The 20385-nt window shown below is 36.0% G+C and overlaps 1 protein-coding gene across 1 annotated transcript in view; it reads right to left on the bottom strand.

Annotated features, from left to right (window-relative positions):
- Positions 1-2767: 2767 nt before the first annotated feature.
- The window catches only part of LOC307157033 (B-cell receptor CD22-like), a gene marked incomplete at its 5' end in the record, with an annotated part of 40094 nt that continues 22476 nt past the window's right edge, over positions 2768-20385 (bottom strand). The window contains 5 exons of the mRNA XM_079868778.1: positions 2768-3038; positions 5402-5959; positions 6046-6112; positions 10126-10213; positions 14373-14672. Coding sequence (XP_079724904.1) covers positions 5642-5959; positions 6046-6112; positions 10126-10213; positions 14373-14672 — 773 coding nt within the window. The 3' untranslated portion in view covers positions 2768-3038; positions 5402-5641. The remainder of the gene's footprint in view (positions 3039-5401; positions 5960-6045; positions 6113-10125; positions 10214-14372; positions 14673-20385) is intronic.

The following is a 20385-nucleotide window of genomic DNA, read 5'->3' as shown; positions in this document are numbered from 1 at the left end:
CACTGCTCAAACCAAAAGTAATAGTACCCACCGAATGAAGAAGGGTTGGCTCTCCACAGAACATAAAATATTCATTTTATGTTATTTTTCGTTTTTGCATTTATGAGGAAAAAACAATGTTACGGACGTGACAGTTCTCCGTTACGGACGTGACCGCTCTGAAAACGGCACTAAAATACTGCTTTAAAACGTTCACAGAGACCTCAAACAGGCATTTAAAACACCAAATATTAAGGATTGGTATTATAAGCAAAAATAATATTTGATGTTTGTTCGAAAATCGTACCTCTCCCCCAACATGCTCACCGGTAAAACGGCGTTCACTCAAATCCTGCTCCAACATTACATTTGAGTAGGCATTTAGTCTCATATTAATGTTTAAATAAAATAATTGTATTTTTTATTTCATATGTTGATTTATATGAAAGGATAACAGCATGAGTAAGATCATAAGATGCGCAATATATCGGATACAGTATATCAGCGGGCAGACATGATTTTGACCAATTCTTTAGTTTTTTTTTTTTTTGTAGAAAGCTTTTCTTTAATGTGAATTTCGTTTTGTATAAATTGTAACTTAATTTTAATCAATGTTTCATCAACCAATTGCCTGGATTTTTTAAATAACAAGAAAATAGGCTATAGCAGACAATATAATCAGGACACAGAGGCGCCGTCGCGTGAAGTGGAGCGCGCCTCATAAATGAACCGAAACTCCGCGTATAATGTATACTTGCCTCACATACCTGAGAAATATATCTATAGGACGTCTGAAATGTCTACTTTTAAACTACTTTTAAGTCGTGAGTCAAAATGATTGCAATATCACTATTATTTTGTCAGCTTGATCGCGGGATTATGATGAATATTCATGTTTTAACCAAGAGGGAAAAACAAGACATCCCGAAGGAATTGTCCTATGGCTATAAGACACATGCTCTTCTTTAAGTTGTACTGTATCATATACTACCTTCTGATATTCATATTTCGTCCTGTAACTGGCAGAGGAAGAGAAGATCCGTTCATGTGCGCTTTATCCGCCGCGCACTGAGGCGCTATATACAGAAATATACCACGCCGTATTAAAGAGCGGTCTCTATTGTTTACATTTTGTTATAAAATAGACTGAATTTGAAAGTTGAGACATTTTTTCATATTAAAACTAACAAAGCACAAATATTATTGCAATTATTGGATATGCACTGAATATATGGTAAGCCTGAAACCGATCACAAGTGCTTATGATTTGATGTGAAGCGTTCGTAACGGTCACGTCCGTAACGCATTATTATGGTTGTTCAGAGCAAAGTAGTGGAATGAAATGTCGATCCAAGTAAGCATAAACATAGTTTAGCTTTGCATATAAAGTTTCAAGTTATTTGCATTTATAATTTTTATATTATATAAACTTAATCTTTAAAACGTTACGGACGTGACAGAGCACTGAAGCGTCGAGACCTCTTTATTAAAGCCCTTATAAATTCAACAAGCAGTGCTGTTATGACCAAATTAGTATATTTATTTCTCAGGCATGCCTCCATATTTCAGCAAAATGCTTTATGTTCAAATTAAGTTTTTAAAAGGGGGGTCTTTGATACCTCTTTTGAAAGCATGAAATATGGCTGGTTGAAATGAAAATTTTAGCATTGTTGCTCACCTCATATGTGGTGGAAAAACAAGGCAATTTTCTTAAAATTTCTGATACAGCACATTAATACAGTATATTACAGACCTAAATGGACAACTTAAAAGGGGTTTTGATCTTTAGGTAAAAACTTTATTTTTTCATGGTAAAGATGACCTTTGTGTGGAATTGCCCAAACACGAATGAATGATGAACAGTGCTTTGTTAATATTAGTTAATGTTAATTTCAACATTTACTAAACAAATTTTGCATTACCTAATGTTAAAGGGATGGTTCGGAGTAAAATCAACCTAGGGTCCTTTGCACCTTGACCTCGAGCCAAACACCCCCCCAGAAGCCTTTTCTCCCTTGGTTGAACATTATTAAAGTTAGAGCTTGTTTAGAGAAATCAACCAGATGGCTTATTGCAGGAGCTAACGGATCCAAGGATAAATGACTTAGCAGTTATCCTTGTAACTCAGGATCCGGGTTAGCAGTAGCATGAGCCGTCAGGCAAGTGTTATTTAAATAAACTCCTGATGTACTTACAAACTTTCCAATGCCTCGTTTTATGAGTACAGAACCTATTTGTACTACTGTATAAGTTTGTTACCATTCTGGGCATTATTAGTGGGGCAATTTAATTTGCATATTCATAGGACCGCCTATACTAAATGAGTCAAGGGTGTAGAGTTATATTCAAACTGTTTTAAACATTTAAATATGTAATTTTGGTGATCAAAGATGAGTTTTAAGGGATAAAATACAGGGGGACTTTAAGTGTTACTGATTATTTAAAGTAATTTGCCATAAAGTAGCTCATTTCTGTCCATCATAATGTTAGTTCATTCATATTGTATATGGATAGTTCATAAAAGAAGATATTTTGAAGAACATTGGCAAAACACTGGAACATTTTTCAAATTATCTTCTTTTATGTTCAACAGAAGAAAGAATGTCCTACAGGTTTGGAATGATAGAATTGCAATTTGTTGGTGAAAATTTGCTTGAAAAATCCATTTGTGGTGTTTGAGTTATGCATAAAAATTTGAAGGTTTCGGTTCATTGTAAAGGCTTGTTCACAACAAGAATGATAACTATAAAATCATAACAATAATATTGTCCACAGTCACACCAACGAACAATATCGTTCTGTTTATTATAAGTGCGCTCTGCAGTTTTGTTGTCTACTGCTTTAAATGCTTGAGCTCTTTACAGCAGGATGGATTCTGATTGGCTGTCAATGTTTTTATCGTTCATCAGCTGGATTTTTTTTTTTTAAAGTCGTTTATCTTTCGTATCGTTGTGGTTTTCGTTATAGCTATTGGTCTAAACAGGCCTTCACTGTTCAACAACATCTGCACTGACCAACGGTAAAATTGCATTCTGTCCGAGTTGGTACTATCATGTGACCTTTTGTCACGGTCATGTGACCTACAGCGTCAGCTGCGCAGGGATTAAAGTTCTCCGTCGCTACGACGGATTTCCGTCATTGCGGGTTCCAGTCTGTCCTTAAAGTCTTAAATTCACTTTTCATAATTTTAAGGCCGTAAATAGGCTTTCATTTCTCAAATAGTGTAATAAATATCTTAATTTTAGTTTGAATAGGTCTTAAATTAAGGAAAGACGAGGTGTATTCACCCTGCTGAGGGGGATGTGATCAAAGCCTGGAGTGGAGCAAAAGCATGTTCCTCTCTCCACTCTAAGCACTCTGTAATCACTTCGCTCATAGTCCACTCCGGGTTTTCAATTACCACTCACGGAAAGTGCATGTCAGGCTACAGCTGAGCGCTGAGGTAGAACTATATTTCAGTGACACCCTTATAATGCAGGTAGGGCTGGGCGATATCGATATAAAAAATATATCGATATATTTTTTAAATGCGATATGGAATTAGACCATATCACATCGATATAGTTCAAATTTGCGCTGTGATCCTTGCTCCCCGCGCCTCCGCTCCTCCTTTTCCACACTGCGTGCGTGTTTAGAGCATGTTATGTTATGAGAGGCGAATCATGACTACTTCAGAAAACCCAGCACAATAGGAACTACCAGGCAGGCAGTGACATAAGTGTACGCTGAAATAAAGTTTTTCACCTCAGAAAAACGGACTTTCTTGTCCTGTCAGTCGTTATCCTGTTCTCGTAGCGCACACTCAATTGCACGCGCAAATTCAGCGGCGCGCGCTGTATCGCCTCACTGATCAAGTGCAAAATAAACTACGAGCATGCAACGCCGTTACGTTGTAAATTACACGAAATAAAAGTAATGCAGGTATGATTCTCATTCTATTCACCAGTTTCCATGTTTCATTAACAGTTATTGTTAATATTGTGTATTCACCATGGCAACTGTCGTTTCCATATAACCCCAAAATGCCACTATTATTCTTTGTGTTATTTTTTATATTTTTAAATGACTGTAGTGGCTCATACCAACATTGTATTAACAAAAACTAGTTTGGGACTGCTATTTAATAGCTTTATCCTAGGCCTAATGTTTACAGTGCTATGCATAAGTTTAGACACCCATACTAAAGTTGACTAAAAAGAGGAATAAAAAATCATCTTTTGGAAACTGAACTTAATGCCTTAATTTGAAAAATTAGGAAAAATCCAACCTTAAAGGACACCAATTTTCTTTGTGAATAAATAATGTATCGTAAATAAATAAATGTTCTTCCTTAAAATACAGGGTGCATAAGTTTGGACACCCCTATGTTAAATTCCCATAGAGGCAGGCAGATTTTTATTTTTAAGTATTTTTTTTATTTATTTTTTAGGATATGTGCATCCTGATAAAGTTCCCTTGGCCTTTGGAATTAAAATAGCCCCACATCATCACATAGCCTTCACCATACCTAGAGATTGGCATGGTTGTATTTCAGTTAGCCTAATAGCTAGTTTGATTTGCATTGAGAGATGATCTTATGGAAAGTATCTCTAGGTATGGTGAATGCTATGTGATGATGTGGGGCTATTTTAATTCCAAAGGCCAAGGGAACTTTATCAGGATGCATATATCCTAAAAAATAAATAAAAAAAATACTTAAAAATAAAAATCTGCCTGCCTCTATGGGAATTTAACATAGGGGTGTCCAAACTTATGCACCCTGTATTTTAAGGAAGAACATTTATTTATTTACGATACATTATTCATTCACAAAGAAAATTAGTGTCCTTAAAGGTTGGATTTTTCCTATTTTTTTAAATTAAGGCATTAAAGGTATAGCGGAGGATCTTTTTACTTCCGGGTGGATACCCTATACTATTGGTCCTCCTAATTGTCAATCATTCTGGTGAATCAATCAAACTTTTCAAAAAGTGGAGAGGGCGGGACTTTTCTAAAATTCGGAAAGATCCTCTGCTATACCTTTAAGTTCAATTTCCAAAAGATGATTTTTTATTCCTCTTTTTAGTCAACTTTAGCATGGGTGTCTAAACTTATGCATAGCACTGTATTTATTAGTACTAGTCTTTACTATTAGTCATATTCTTACAATTTATGTTAAGTAAAGGGGAAAAGTAACTTACTTGTGTGTTAACAAATTTTGTGTAAACGTGTTATAATTTGCATATAAATTATTAATTATATTAGTATGTTCCATGCCTGGTTTTCATAGATTAAAATATAGCTTTTAAAATACGCCTACTGGCAATATTAAAGCGGTTTAAAACGTCTCCCCTTAAAACGCTATTGGTCTCGACTATTTAAAAAGTTAAAGGAATATGACTTGGCCTAAAAAAAAAATTTCAGTCAGAAGAATTTTTTTCACTTTAATCCCTGGCTGCGTCACTTCACTGCCATTCACAACTCCTCTCCCGGGGCCTAATTGGTATAATAAAGTGTTCATTGAATGCACACTTGAGAAGTAGTAGGTCATCCCGGGTACATTTAGCCTACTGTTTTTTTTTTTTAATACTATGTATTCGGACATGATACTTTTTCGCATACTGTATAGTATAGCAGGGAAGTATTCGATTTTGGACAAAGTGCAACTGTTCCTTTTCTGTCTTTAAACAACCAAGCGACGGGTCATGTTTTCATAAATCATGTCTTCTGATGACACATCCGGGATCTTCGCCCTACTATCTTGTGGGCTTTGGTCTTCCTTGAGGTCGGTTGCAGATGCTGCGTCTCCTGCAGAATGATGACGGATCTCAGCATATTCCTCGGTCAGCGAGGAGGCGCCCCTGATCTCTCCTGACGGCGGCTCTGCGTTCGTGAAGTCGATGGTGGAATAATGAAGAGATTCTGGTGATCTTGGTGTAACGGCTGACAGCATGTCTTTATTCCCGTAAACACACTCGCCGTCTCCATGGGAATCCGTGGCCTGATGGAGCAGAAACACAGCAGAATCAGATGAATGTCTGTTTGTGATGTCTTTGAAAATGAATAGTGTGAGTGTGTTTAACTCACTATTTGAGACAGTATGAGTCCAGATGTGTCGTCTTGCCTGGTTCTTGAAGTTTTGGGATTCCTTCTTCTGAAAAATGTTTTTAGGCTATCAAAAAATAGATTTGATTTCTGATATAATATGTCAATCAGAATCACAAATCCTCCTTGTGATGAGACTAGTAAAGTAAAAGTCTCATCAAATCAATGTGATCTAACTGTTTATTTAGCTTCACACTGCAAAAAATGATGTTCTTCTGTATTTTTGTCTTGTTTTCCAGTACAAATATATGAACATTCTTAAATTAACCCTCTGGGGTCGGCAAACGCGCCCGCGCGTTTTGCTGGATTTTCTTCACATTGTAGCACAATAAACTTAAATTACTCCGTCATTTATGGTCATACAGAAAAAAGAAATATAAAAAAAAGAATCTGTGATATTTCTACTTTTGTATGTGTCCACTTAAAATCAAATCAAAACATTGTGCTTTTGTAAAATAAAGAAAATAAACAGGGTGTGCTTTCTGCCTCCCCGTCGTGGTGAACCTTTTTTTCTTGAGCACGTCTATAAACTGAAACAAAACTCAGCGAATACTTGTCACACATTTATGAGCCATATACCTTTATAAACATTTAAGTGTGTACTTTTAAATGATCGGATTCAAACTGAAAACAAATATTCTCTGTTTAAGTAATTTGTATAAAACCAACCAGATTTATAAGTCCAGTATCTCAAACGCTTGCTCATTATTTTTAATTTGACCATGCCCACGCGCGCAAAAGAGGTTCACATGCAAATCTCCTCATGGAATGCGAACGCGCTCGTTACCTCAAAAACAAAGCACGAAAAAACTTCACAAGTCTCTGTTTTTCGTCGAGTTTGAAAGACGTGCCGTGAGCTTACATTGGATTTACCTCAAAAGAAGAAGAACGCGATTTGAAGACAAGAAAGATGTAAGGTAAGAAATTCTTACATATTAGTTTGTTATTGTTGCATAAATTTCACATTGCAGTTGAACTGTTGCTAGATATATGGTGAATATTATAATATTTAGACCCGTGTTTACTGTTACTGTGTTTGTGGATATCTGCTCAAACGTAGATATGTATATGGTAACCATAATGTTTCATATTTTGGTGCGCGATCGCGTTTGAAAAGCAAAACGCACCAAACGGCTTCATGTTTTTACTATTATCTCATTTCATATCATCATAACGAATGGAAACATTTGAAGTAACATAATAATCAATATATTTTTCTCTAGCGTAGTTGTTACTGAAATCTTTTGGAAGATTTATAGGCTGCTATAGGTTATTGGTATTATTATTTTATGCAGCACTGCCCATAGCCTATGCCTACAAGGCACAACAAACCTGGTGTTCATTATATTATATATTGTTGGAAACATTTGTGTGTGTGTGTATTCTGTGAATTTTAAAAAGCAATTTTAACCAGAAAAATCTAAAATTTATTCCCAAAATCGTGCAGGCCTTTCTCTTGATATCAGTATGTTCACTTTTTTTTTTTTTTTTTTTCAGGGACCAGATGCCACTGAGTCCTGCTGACTTCAACATTCACATGAGTCTCTGTACATGAACATGGTAAAGTGAAAATCAAACACCTTGGAAATGAAAGGTATGTACAATGTTTTTAGGAATGGCACAAAGGTCTCTGTCTTTGGATCATTGTTTTCAATAAGTGCTTTTTTGTCATTTGTTTTGTATCTTTGGATTATGTTGTGTTGTAAATAAATCCAAACACTCAAAAAGCCATTCTTTTTTAAATCTCCTCATTCTTTGTGCAAGGTTGCTCAGAACGATGGGGCCTGATAGCTCCTAATAGGGCCGTTAGGGGAGGGTCTTTGTCTTTCTCAGGTGTGAAAAGCTTACATATTAATGATGTGATCACACCTCCCGCATAAAGCTTTCTCACATAAAACACGTCTTACAATTTTTAAATCAATATATTGTCTTATCTGAATGAGAAATCAGGGTGATTTTCACATAGTTTTGGAGTAAATATTCTAGGCTACGTGATACAATTTTCAAAAGTCTTGTGAAGAAATAATCAGTATGGGTTTCATGGCCTTATTTCAGTGAGATTTTTTTTGGTATTTTCACAAACCACGCATAAATGTCATTATCTCAAAACTACAAACTTTTACATACATGCTGCTGATATATTATTGTAGCAGAGTTTGTGCTGAATACAGTGTCATCAGACTTTAGCCATGAAAATGTCACAAGTAACAGAAATAAGCACAAATGTCAGAGCATGTCAGAACACCTCCAGGGCCCAGAAAACACCTCAGACCCCAGAGGGTTAAGACACATTTACTTGAGAAGCAAAATGGCATATAAAAGTCTTGTTTTCTGAAAAATCTATCATGTTTAAAACAAGAACAAATATCTGCCAATGGGGTTAAAAAAGTGTATTTTTCTGAACCCATTGGCATTTTTCTGAAAACAAGACTTAGGGCCCTATCTTGCACCCAGCGCAATTGACTTTGTACACCGACGCACTTTGATTCTCTCATCTACACAGAAGCAGCAGTTTTCATTTTTGCAAATCATACATTATTACGATAGATAGATAGATAGATAGATAGATAGATAGACAATTTATTATAAAAACATACATCTAGCTTACACATTTACCCAAATTATCATACGCCTTTTTAACCGAAGTTAATTTGGGCGGGTTTCTCCATCCCCAACATCCCTGACGAGAGCGTTGTTCTCCTCGGCTGTGAACCGCTCCTCGCGTGCGCCTGGCAAATCCGCCGTTATAATCCATACAACCGGCACATCCGGGAACTTAACTGTAAATTTCGTAACCGCCCATTTTTAGGGGAAAACAAACCAGACTTCCCATAGACTTCAATACAAAATAGCGGCACAAAACAACGTCCGTACACAGCCGGCAGACGTGTATAACTTCAGAAATCACTTAGATGAAATATGTCGAGTAATTATATGTCCACCCTGCCTTCCATAGAGCGTGAATGATACATTTATAAACTTAATTTGGGCAACTTAAAAACATGTCCCTACCAGCGTCAAGTTGGTCTAACCCCACCCATTGGCCAGAAGTGTATTACCTGGATATTTACTCGTACTTCATCGAGTCACCAGGTAGCCAGTGAATAATTTTACTTAGGTTTTAAGAAATAAACATCTTTAAATGTATAATATTATGTCTTTATATTTAGAGTGGCTACTGAGTGCACTTTTCTGTCCAGCCATACAACTAGCCTGATTTAGCTTTCGATAGCATCATCCGTAATTCATGATATTTCCATAACAGCAAGATATTGATGATGATGGCAGGCAGAGATGGGCATCAATACATGGAAATGTATTTAAAATAAAATAAAAATACAAAATACTATGTGGAAAAATTTAATTAAATACAAATACATAATAGGAGTAGCCTACTGTGTAAAAAAAAAAAAATGTTTAAATACAAATTACATGTTTGTAAGGGTTAGTACACGTCCTCAATCCAATACTGTGTATGGCGCTCGCCGGTTTGTTTTCCCCTAAAAGTGGGCGTGAACCTTTCCAGGGACGTTCTATGACGCTACGCCGGTTGTATGTATAGGAATCCGCTTTAGAACAAGCGCGCCTACTCTTAAAGGGAATGTGAGATGACGCTCTGATTGGTTTATTTCACGTTACGCCCAAACCACACCTATGAATAATGAAGCTACTTCAGACCAACCCATTTTAGATTTGCGCCTGGCGCAAGAGTCATTTATCCCGCCAGGAAAATAGCAACAGCGCCAAGACCCGCCCACAAAGTTACTTGCGCTTTGCGCTTTGACACTTGCGTTTCAGATCGTTAAAATAGGGCCCTTAATGTCTAAAGTCATTTTGCTTCTCAAGTAAAAGTATCTTGATTTAAGAACGTTTAGATATTTGTACTGGAAAACAAGACAAGCATATTTTGGAGTGAAACTTTTGAACACGTTTACCAGAATAGCCGAAAAAATCTCTGTAATCATCTATAGTTTAGCCTCAGCTCATTATATATTGGACGAGTTATGTGATAATCATGTTTTTTTTGTCTTTCCACAAATGACATTTGTCTGATGTACCCACCGTTCATTGTAGACTGCTATGATGCACAAGATCATCATCGCTGATGCGCCGACAGCAGCTCCGAGCAGCATAGACGGGTGATGGAAACCTGGAAAGCAGTGTTTTATTGCTCAGAGGTTGGTCTTAGGACTCTTAGCTCAGGACTCTTAAATGAGATCATTTAAGTGTCTAAAATGTTTCTCAGGAGGGATAAAAATGAATGTGAAGAGCAGCTCAGATCATTTGATTATAGATTTGATTCAAGTTCATACTGAGATCTCTGATATTTGATTACAGACTTTAGTGTCTTGGCAAATATGAGCACATTTCTCTGGAGAAAAGTTTCCATTTGGTCTCCATTTGATCTCATTGCTGTCTAGGAGAAAGAATTCCCCTGTGGAAAAGAAGTACACTTCAGCATACTAAAAAGTAAGAGAAAAATGTAATATTTAAGAGTGAACTGAAGGTAATGTTTTCAGACACATAATTGCATGTTATTTATAATTATAGTTTAAATTTATATTAAATTCAATTAGCCAAACATAGAGTTCTTTTTTAATTCCTCAATCACTTCTATTGTCTTTGAAATATGGTGAAAGTGTGCAGCCAAATACTGATAAGCATGTATGTAAACTAAAATAAACTTTAATGTAATTTCTTTTGAAAATTGAGTAACTTTATTTTACACTGTCCTTGTTACATGTTACATGTAGTTACTATAGTAATAAATATAAATTATGCATAATTACATGCAACTAACCCTAACCACACCCTAATCATAAGTACATGTAGTTAATTATTATTACTAAGTACTTAAATGTATAATTACACTATAACACAGACACCTTAAAATAATGTTTAACCGAAAATTGTAGGTTATGCATATTTAAACATATTTAAATGTTTTTAATTACACATTTGTAATGAAGCTGCTTTTAATATATTATCTTTAAAGTCCAACTGAAATCAAAATTGACCCTATTTACTTTGTTAGCGCATATTACTAGTCTTGTGGTGAAAAATTAATCCGTGCAAGTTAATACACAGAAAAAAATTGTTTGCCGTCATAATCTTTAATCAAAGTCTGAAAAGTTACTTCCAGTCTGGAATGGCTGATGATGTAGGTTTGACGGCTTGGGTTGGGAAACGCTTAACCACTCCCCTGGAGAGGAGGAGCGCTAAAGTAAAACCCTGCCCTCTGTTCAATATTCCGTTTCACTGGGAAATACGTCACAACACTGGAGAAAAGTCGTTTGCAACTTCCGGTTCACGCGGACTTTAAATGTAATATTGAATAACACACTAATATTACAATTAAAATTTTAATCGAGTACTTTGTGTGCTTTTAATATGTTAGTCAACACATCAAAACAAGTCTACTTCTTTAAAGCACAGCAAAATGTATTAAAACAATAATTTAAAATGTGCTTTAAAGTTAAACTTTTAATTTGGCATCATTACAAAGTGCACTTTTTAAAAGTGCAAGAAACAGTCATGAACGTGTAATCTCTATAAGTAAACTTGAACTGCAAGTACAGATTTTTAATACACTTAAAGGAACACTCCACCATTTTTTCATATTAAATTATGTTATTCCCTTAACTAAGACGAGTTGATTCATACCTCTCTCGTCTCAGTACAAGCACTCAATCGCTCTGGCGCGCGGCAACATTTTGATAGCACTTAGCTTAGCCCAGTTCATTCATTAGGGACCAAACAGAGATGAAGTTAGAAGCGACCAAACACCTCCACGTTTTCCCTATTTAAATACAGTTACACGAGTAGTTACACGAGGTGGAAGTAACGAATTACAACTACTCACGTTACTGTAATTAAGTCGTTTTTTTGGGTACTTGTACTTTTTTGAGTATATTTTTAAATCTGTAATTTTACTTGTACTCAAGTACATATTAAACTAAGTAATCTACTTCGCTACTTGTAAAATCACATTTCGTAACTGAGTATTTGAATTGATATTCAAATCTTTGACCGGCATTTCGGTAGCTAATAAAAATATTCGATCGTAAACGGACCAATAAAACCCCTGATATTTGGACTGAATTAAAACCGCCGCAGTCGCAGCAGGTTTTGGAGAGCTGGTCATAAGTGAAGGAGGCGAGGAGCTCAGAGTGATTAATGGCTGGACTGAAAGTTAGGAGAAACAACAATCTACATCAGGGGTGTCAAACTCAGTTCCTGGAGGGCCACAACCCTGCAGAGTTTAGCTTCAACCCTAATTAAACACACCTGATCCAGCTAATCAAGTTCTTCAGGATTACTAGAAACTTCCAGGCAGGTGTTTTTGGAGCTGGTTGGAGATAAACTCTGCAGGACAGTGTCCCTCCAGGACTGGAGTTTGACACATGTGATCTACATAGTAGTATTGTCAAAATATCTATATTTTGATGCATATCAATACTGAAATATCTGTCAATACTCATTTTGGCCTATAGGCCTACACCGATACGATACCAGCTGCGCGTTCTCATTCTCTCATCTCAACGACAGCGAGTTTGACACACCCGCCTCCTCTCAGCGCGTGATTGCAGGTAGGCCTATTGCGCATAATTTTATTTATATCTGCGATTTTCTATGGCATATTTTAATGGCAAATGTCACGAGTGCAATATTATAACGCGAGGGCACATTCATGTAATCGCAGAAAACTGGACGCAAGCTCTCAAATATACGAATGAACTGGACTCAGATATTGAGTGTGCGCTCTCGGACTGTGTCATATCATGTGCAATCGCGAATCTCTCCAAGTGGTTCTCACTGCAGACTCAAATGACGTCCAGCTCCAATCTCTCCATGCTCTTGAATTAAACGTTGTCAAAAGTTATGAAAAATCTAGTCTTTTTTGCAAATTAAATTCAGTTTGAAATCAAGCTTCCTTGTGCTGTGTGTGAGCTATTGCAACAGTTAACGTTACCCTATTGTAAAGAAAAATACACTGAGTGAGTAAATATTTAAGTTAGATTATTGTAATGGTTATTGATCAATGTTTAAATATGTAATCAAAAGCCTAAATTAAAATTTCACCGTATAAGGTGGACGTGTCTCTTCAGAAGACTTGAATTCAACTTTTCCATTCAAATAGATTACTGTTACAATGAGTGTTGTGCTTTTCGATGCTTGAAAATAATGATAGCCTTGACAAAATGGATGGACAAAAATGAAGATATTAAAATATTTAGTATGTGGTAGTTTTCCCGATGGTATTAAAAATTATAGGCTAGGCCTACTGAATATTGACATATTTCAAGGTGTCATATTGAAGTTAGAAATTCCAGTATCATGACCACTAATTAATGTCCTTCGACAATAAGGTAAAAACGTGTTAAAAGTAGCTATTTTCTACATAAATCTATGATTTGGTTGAATATTTATTGGTAATACATTAACTATCGCCAGCTAAAAAGTAACTAGTACTCTGAGTAGTTTTTGAGAAGAGTAATTTGTACTTTTACTTAAGTACTTTTTTGACACCAGTACTTTTACTTGTAATTGAGTATTATTTCAGCAATGTAACGGTACTTGTACTTGAGTACAAATTTTCAGTACTCTTTCCACCTCTGTACACGACCAAGTATGGTGACACAAAATAAAACGTGGCACTTTTCTAAGCGGGTAAAAAGGGTAACTATAATGGTGGAATAGCACTTGGGAGCACTTCGACTCAGCGCAGTAAAAAGTCATGCCTAAAAAATCCTCTCCCCCTCTCCCTCTCACTTCTGTCATTAGAACCAACGTGACTTTTTACTGCGCCGAGTCGAAGTGTTCCCAAGTGCTATTCCGCCATACATTATAGTTATCCTTTTTACCCTATATAGAACTCTAGGGTTCTTGAATTCATTTTTTTTTTAGATCACTTTATACCAAAAAGGTTCTAAGGAGAAATGTCTTAAATGATTGCGAAAATACATTAATGTTTAACGGGTCTTTCAGTTTTTTTCTAATGATTAAGTATGTTTATGAGCTGTTTAATTAATAAAATGTAATTAAAATAAAAAATTAATCAAAACAAATTAAGGACAACTAAATCTATAAAATCATCTCTAAAAGATTCTATATATGAAGCACCGTACAGAAACTTTTCTTCTAAGAGTGTATACTTTTAAGATTTGAAGTACACTACAAGCGCACATTCAATTCAAATTAAGTGCACTTATTTTTCAGAAGGGTTAAGATATTCTAGAGATCTCATTTGTGATCATTCTTGTTGATCAGATAAAGCTGTTGTCGTGCGTCAGAGAAGCGAATCTCACGTGTCTCTGTCCCGGACGTCCGTGTGACGGGATGAAACCGTTGGCTGGCGCTGGCGGTGCCGAGAGTGTTTGCACTGAAACACTGCAGGACGTCCGTGTCTGTGAGAAGGTGATGGATGGTCAGGATGCTCTTCGAGCTTGTGCTTCCTAAAGTTTCATTCCTGATGAACGTGTTTGTAGAATTGGTGAGAACATTTCCAGATCGATGCCACTCTAATTTAGGCGAGGGATTCCCATGAGCCTCACAGACACACGTGATTACGTTGCTTTTGTTGCAAGAGCTGGAGATTTTGGGCGCAACTGAAAGAGACAATAAGATCATTAACTGTAGTTTCTGTGTAGGATCAGAGCAAAATAAAACAGCTTGAGGACCTGTTTCACTTAAGAAAAACTGAGAAAAACATCTCACTAGAGCTTTTCACACTTGAAATATAGTTAACTCTGGGTCACACTAAAAACTGGGTTAACAGAATTCTTGGTTATCTTGCTTCACGTTTCACATTGGGGTTAACATTTATTCCTGAGTATTTATAAACACAAACCCTAAATGTTCTTATTTGCATATTTGCCATTCAGCCACATTGCACATCCTCATCGACTGAAGTATCAAGTTTATACCGAATGGGGTTTCGGACTATAAAGGTAAGAATGATATGGTCTCTTCTTCACAACAATTGTCACGTTTTCTGGCACCATTTGACAATTTCCCTTCAAACGCTAAACTACTGTTTATACAACGCCCATGACTGTTCAAAGCATGTGCTTATGAGCCACGCGATTGGCTGTTTGTTGCTAAGCGTTTAGCCGTAACATTCTGACACAGATCATTTCACAGTGCACTGGTTGCAACGCAATGCGGGATTAATGACGGCAAATTAGCAGTGCTACTCCTGTTCCCGAGCAGGATTTCATAACCCCGGGTAAAAAGCGGTGCTAACGGCACTTCTAAATTACAAGTGTGAAACATTCCTTTACCTTGGATTAAAAGTGCCCAGATAGCATGTAACCATTGAAACAATGTTGAGTCAGTGTTGATGCGTCAACGCTGATTACATTGAAATGACATTAGAAAGTGATGTTGTTTTACCATCACTCTTGCACCCTCAGTTAATATTGAAATAATGTTCAGATTTCAACCACAAATCAATAGTGTTAATATTGCTTCAACATAAAAAAGTGATGTTGTTTCAACATAACTTTTGCACCCTCGGTTAATATTGAAATAATGTTCAGATTTCAATCACAATTCAATGGTGTTAATATTGCTTCAACATTACAAAGTGATGTTGTTTTTGCATCACTCTTGCACCCTCAGTTAATGCTGAAGCAATGTTGAGATTTCAACCAAAAATCAACGGTAATAGTATTGATTCAACATTACAAAGTGATTTTTTATCAACATCACTTTTGCACCCTCAGTTAATGTTGAAACTGTTGAACAAAAAAGCAATAGTAATGCTACTGAATCAACATTACACTATGATTGATTCTACATCACCGATGCTGAATCAATACTGAAATTAACACAAATAATCAATGGTAATATTGAATCAACGTTACACTAAGATGTTGAATCTACATCACTGCTATTGAATCAACACTGAAATTAACTAAAATAAATCGATGGTAATATTGTTGAATCAACGTTACACTATGATGTTGAATCTACATCACTGCTGTTGAATCAACACTGAAATTAACAGAAATAATCTTTGGTAATATGGTTTGATCAATGTTACAATGTGATGTTGATTCTAAATACATTTTGTTGAAACACTGAAAATACAACTGAAAAGGAATGTCAACCAATGTTGCCATCTGATGTACTAAGTTAATGTTGAAACATTAATATTTCAACTACACTTCAATGATGCGTCAACAAATTCCTGACCAAAAATTTGGCAAAAACCTTTTAAAATATAAATGACACATTTCCAGCAGTTGAGTTAATTTATTTTATTCAATCAATCAATCAATGACAAAAATATATTAAAAGATCATTCTTTAAAAAAGAAAGAGGGAGAAATAGGACAAAAGCATTTCAACCTTTTAAAATAAAATTGGCTTCAGAAGTCTGATGTCATAACTACAGGTGGTCCAACGGTTCAGGTTTTTAAAAATCTGTCATACATCAGACTACTGCCTCTTTTCCTTTGGGTTCTCTGAAATCTGAAAAAGAAAGCATGATGTTACTCGAGAACAAGTCAATTCAGTTGCCACATTCAAGAATGTTAATATACTAAACACAATACGATTCACTTTTTAAAAAAAGTTGCTGAACACAAAAATATTCTAATTATGATTAAAGTATCGTTAAATTCTGATTATTTCATTTATTTTTCTAAAATCTATTAATGCTTCAATATCAAAAGAAATCACTATAACAGGGGTGTCCGATTTTATCTCCAGCCCTAATTAAACACACCTGAGGCAGCTAATCAAGCTAATCAAGGTCATTAGGATCAATGGAAACTTCCAGGCAGGTGTTGGAGCTAAACTCTTCATGAAGAGGAACAAACACCTATGAGCTATAGCCATTAACTATATCTCAGTTCATTTTCTGTGAAACTACATAGCATTCAAGTAACAAGTTTATCTTGTAGAATAAAAGAGCTTAGGTTTTTTCAATGAAAATTTCTTTAAAGGGATGGTTCAGCCTGAAATGAAAATTGTCATCATTTACTCACCCTCAAGTTGTTCCAAACCTGTATGAGACTCTTTCTTCTGTTGAACACAAAAGAAGATATTTTAAAGAATGTTGGTAACCAGAAAGTTGATGGTGGCCATTGATTTCCATAGTAGAAAATAAATACCATGGAAGTCAATGGCTACCATCAACTGTCTGGATGCCAACATTCTTCACTCTATCTTCTTTTGTGTGCAGCAGAAGAAAAAAATTCATACAGGTTTGGAACAACTTGAGGGTGAGTAAATGATGACAGAATTTTAATTTTGGGCTGAACTATCCCTTTAAAGCTGCAGATTCACCTTATGTAGACCTTAATCTCTTTAAATATCACAAAATAGCCATGTCAGTCACTTTCTTAATAAACACAAGATGTTTTTTGTTATTGTGTTTCAGTGGAAACAAGCTAAACTGATTGGAATTCAGTTGCATTTCTCAAATTTAATACAGATTCAGGAATATGAATGATTACCTGATTAAGCAGTGATAAGGCACAGGATATCATCAAGTCCCAGGTCAGGTGATTATGCTGTCGACAACAACTCGGTGTATAATCAATGTCAGCATTATCAGGAGGGGGGTGCTTTTTTTTTTTATTGTCCATCTTCGTCGGCCTTCATTCCTACTAAAGGAGCAATGTGCTCTGCATGCAAGCACTGATGGATGCAAGACATGGGCTATGTTTGCAGTGTAACTTTCTTGCTTATGTTCATGTCTCCTGCACTTCAAGAAATGTGTTAAATGACGTTAGAACTTTATTCAGGAAATTCGTAATAAACTTTACTAAAGCAACGTGCATTTTTTAAGTATGTAGATGCACCATTGTTTGAAACTGTGCTAGAGAAGTCATGCAAGTATGTCAGGTGCTTCACCAAACAAGACTTCTGTATAGGATGCACCTATGTTTTCTCTCTAATGAGGAAGCGTAACACTACTGAGAAGTGCGCATACAAAACCAAAATGGGCGTTTACCAATCAGTGGCCAATTTCAAACTACAATAAATGTTTTTCAATCATTTTTCAACAGACTTGCTAAACCACCCCACCCCTAAACCAAGCCCCCAGTGGATTAGAGCAAATCAGGTAAAGCGGTTGAAAATGGCCATTGTGGTTTGAAAACGCCCCACTGATAGATAAACACCTACTAGTGTTCTGCAGAGATATGAATGATCTTGTGCTCATCAACTACAAATCACTGTTAGTTCAATGTCACTGTCTCCACCCATGTGTGCTGTTGGCTTTCATTAAAATTTCAATGCTGATCCAACACACTTTAAACACTGAAATGTCAATCTCAACCAAAATTATGGTTTGGATCAAAACTCAACATTGTTGAAATAAATCGCACAGATAGCATGCGAACATTGATGCACTTTACTTACTTTGAAAATTAATGTATGTTAGTAGATTTAGTAACAATAAATAAAATGCAAGTAAAAAGCATGCTAAAAATAGAAATACATTATATGCACCATTGTTTGAAACTCGGAGAGTTCATGCATGTCAAACACACAAGACTTCCGTATAGGACGCACCTTGTGTTTTCTCTCTAATAAGGAAGCATCAATTAACTACTGAGAAGCCCACATGCAAAACCAAAATGGGCGTATACCAATTAGTGCCAATTTTCAAACTACAATTGGTGTTTTTCAACCATTTTTCAAAAGACTTGCTAAAATCATGAGGGCCCACCCCTAAACCAAACCCCCAGTGTATTAGAGCAAATGAGGTAACACCATTGAAAGTGCCCATCATGAACTGAAACGCCCCACTGATTGGGAAACACCCAGTAGTGTTTTGCACAGATACATGCCTGCAAGATCTTGTGCTCATAAACTAAGACTCACTGTTAGTTCAATGTCACTGTCTTCACCCATGTGTGCTGTTCCCTTTCATCAACATTTCAATGCTGATCCAACACACTTTAAACACTGACATTTTGATGTCAACCAAAATGATGGTTTGGATCAAAACTCAATATTGAATCAATGTTACCATGCTGTCTGGGTGGTGTTTAAAATGATGATAACCCAGGGTTAAGTGCAGTGTGAAAAGCCTTACTGAGTACAAAAATGAATAAGATAATGACAAGAACTGAAGAAAACCCCCATAACTGAGAGCTTATAGTGTACTGAAGTAGAAAAGAGAAACAAGCAATGATTTCAAAGTTGCGGTTACTGTTAGTTCCTTTAAGTCTGCAACATGCCACTCTGGTGAAAATGCCATTATTGCTCTGACAAACTCTTTAAAGCTGCATTTACTCTGCCAGAGGCTTTGTCATCAGTGGCTGGCGGTGAGGGGGCTTTCCACTACTGCCTAGGAACGTTTGTGAATGATATTAACGGATGTTATTCTATGTTTTAGACAGCGAATCAGTTTTCTTTTGGAGCGAAAAGATGAAATATAAATGGAATCAGTACATAAAATGCTTACTTTTAAAGATTAACGAAATAGCGAGTTCTCTTTGCTATCGTGGCCATTTATCTGTGGATGTTCATTCTGTTCAGGCTCAGAGTCAGCACAGCGAGGACCACCATATATACACAGAGACATATGCTAAATTAGGGAAGTTGCTGACCGCTAAGATTAACTTCTCCATATTGCCACAGACAATCCACTACAGGATGCAGTCTTGTATCACTCGAGCTCAACTGACTTCACTCGCTTTCATACCTGTCATGGCATTGCTCTGAGTAAGATCTGTTGGTTGTCACTCCCAAAAGTCACTTTTCATTTACATAAAGTTAAACATATCTCAACTTTGTTGCGTCGCTGGACACGCTAGAGGAGCATGATTCTGGACGAATTGAGACGATTTTTTGTTTTGTTTAAAATTCTCGCATGATTCTGAATGGACAACTAAACAAAACAACATGTAATTTACCAAAGGCTCTGACAAAATGTTAATTGCTGTAGTGTAGTCTATAAAGATTATTATTTTTATTTTATTTTTTTAAGTCGGGTTGAATGAATGATTCAACGACTCGCTCAAAGAATTCACTTGTTTCATTACTGGATGAATCAGCGTTTTTGAACAAATCTCTTGAATGAATGATGTAATGACGAATACATTTTTTAAAAGTCACTTGTTGTCTGTGTAACAATTTAATTGATACAATCTTTATTTGAAGCATCAAGTTACATTCACAAGGTGATTTACTGTATTTTGATCGCTACTGCAGACATCGGTGTTTATATCCAAACTATAAACATTTCTCCCAGTACTTCTATGATAAAATAACAATACTGTGTGGTTGAAAAGACTGTTTGTGAAGCTGTTTCATACTTATACATCACAACTGCTCTCTCCGCCAACGCAGATCTGAA

The sequence above is a fragment of the Squalius cephalus genome (genome assembly GCF_949319135.1).
Source record: "Squalius cephalus genome assembly, chromosome: 4".
In the NCBI taxonomy this organism is placed as follows: domain Eukaryota; kingdom Metazoa; phylum Chordata; class Actinopteri; order Cypriniformes; family Leuciscidae; genus Squalius; species Squalius cephalus.
This window is presented reverse-complemented; position numbering and strand designations above follow the sequence as displayed.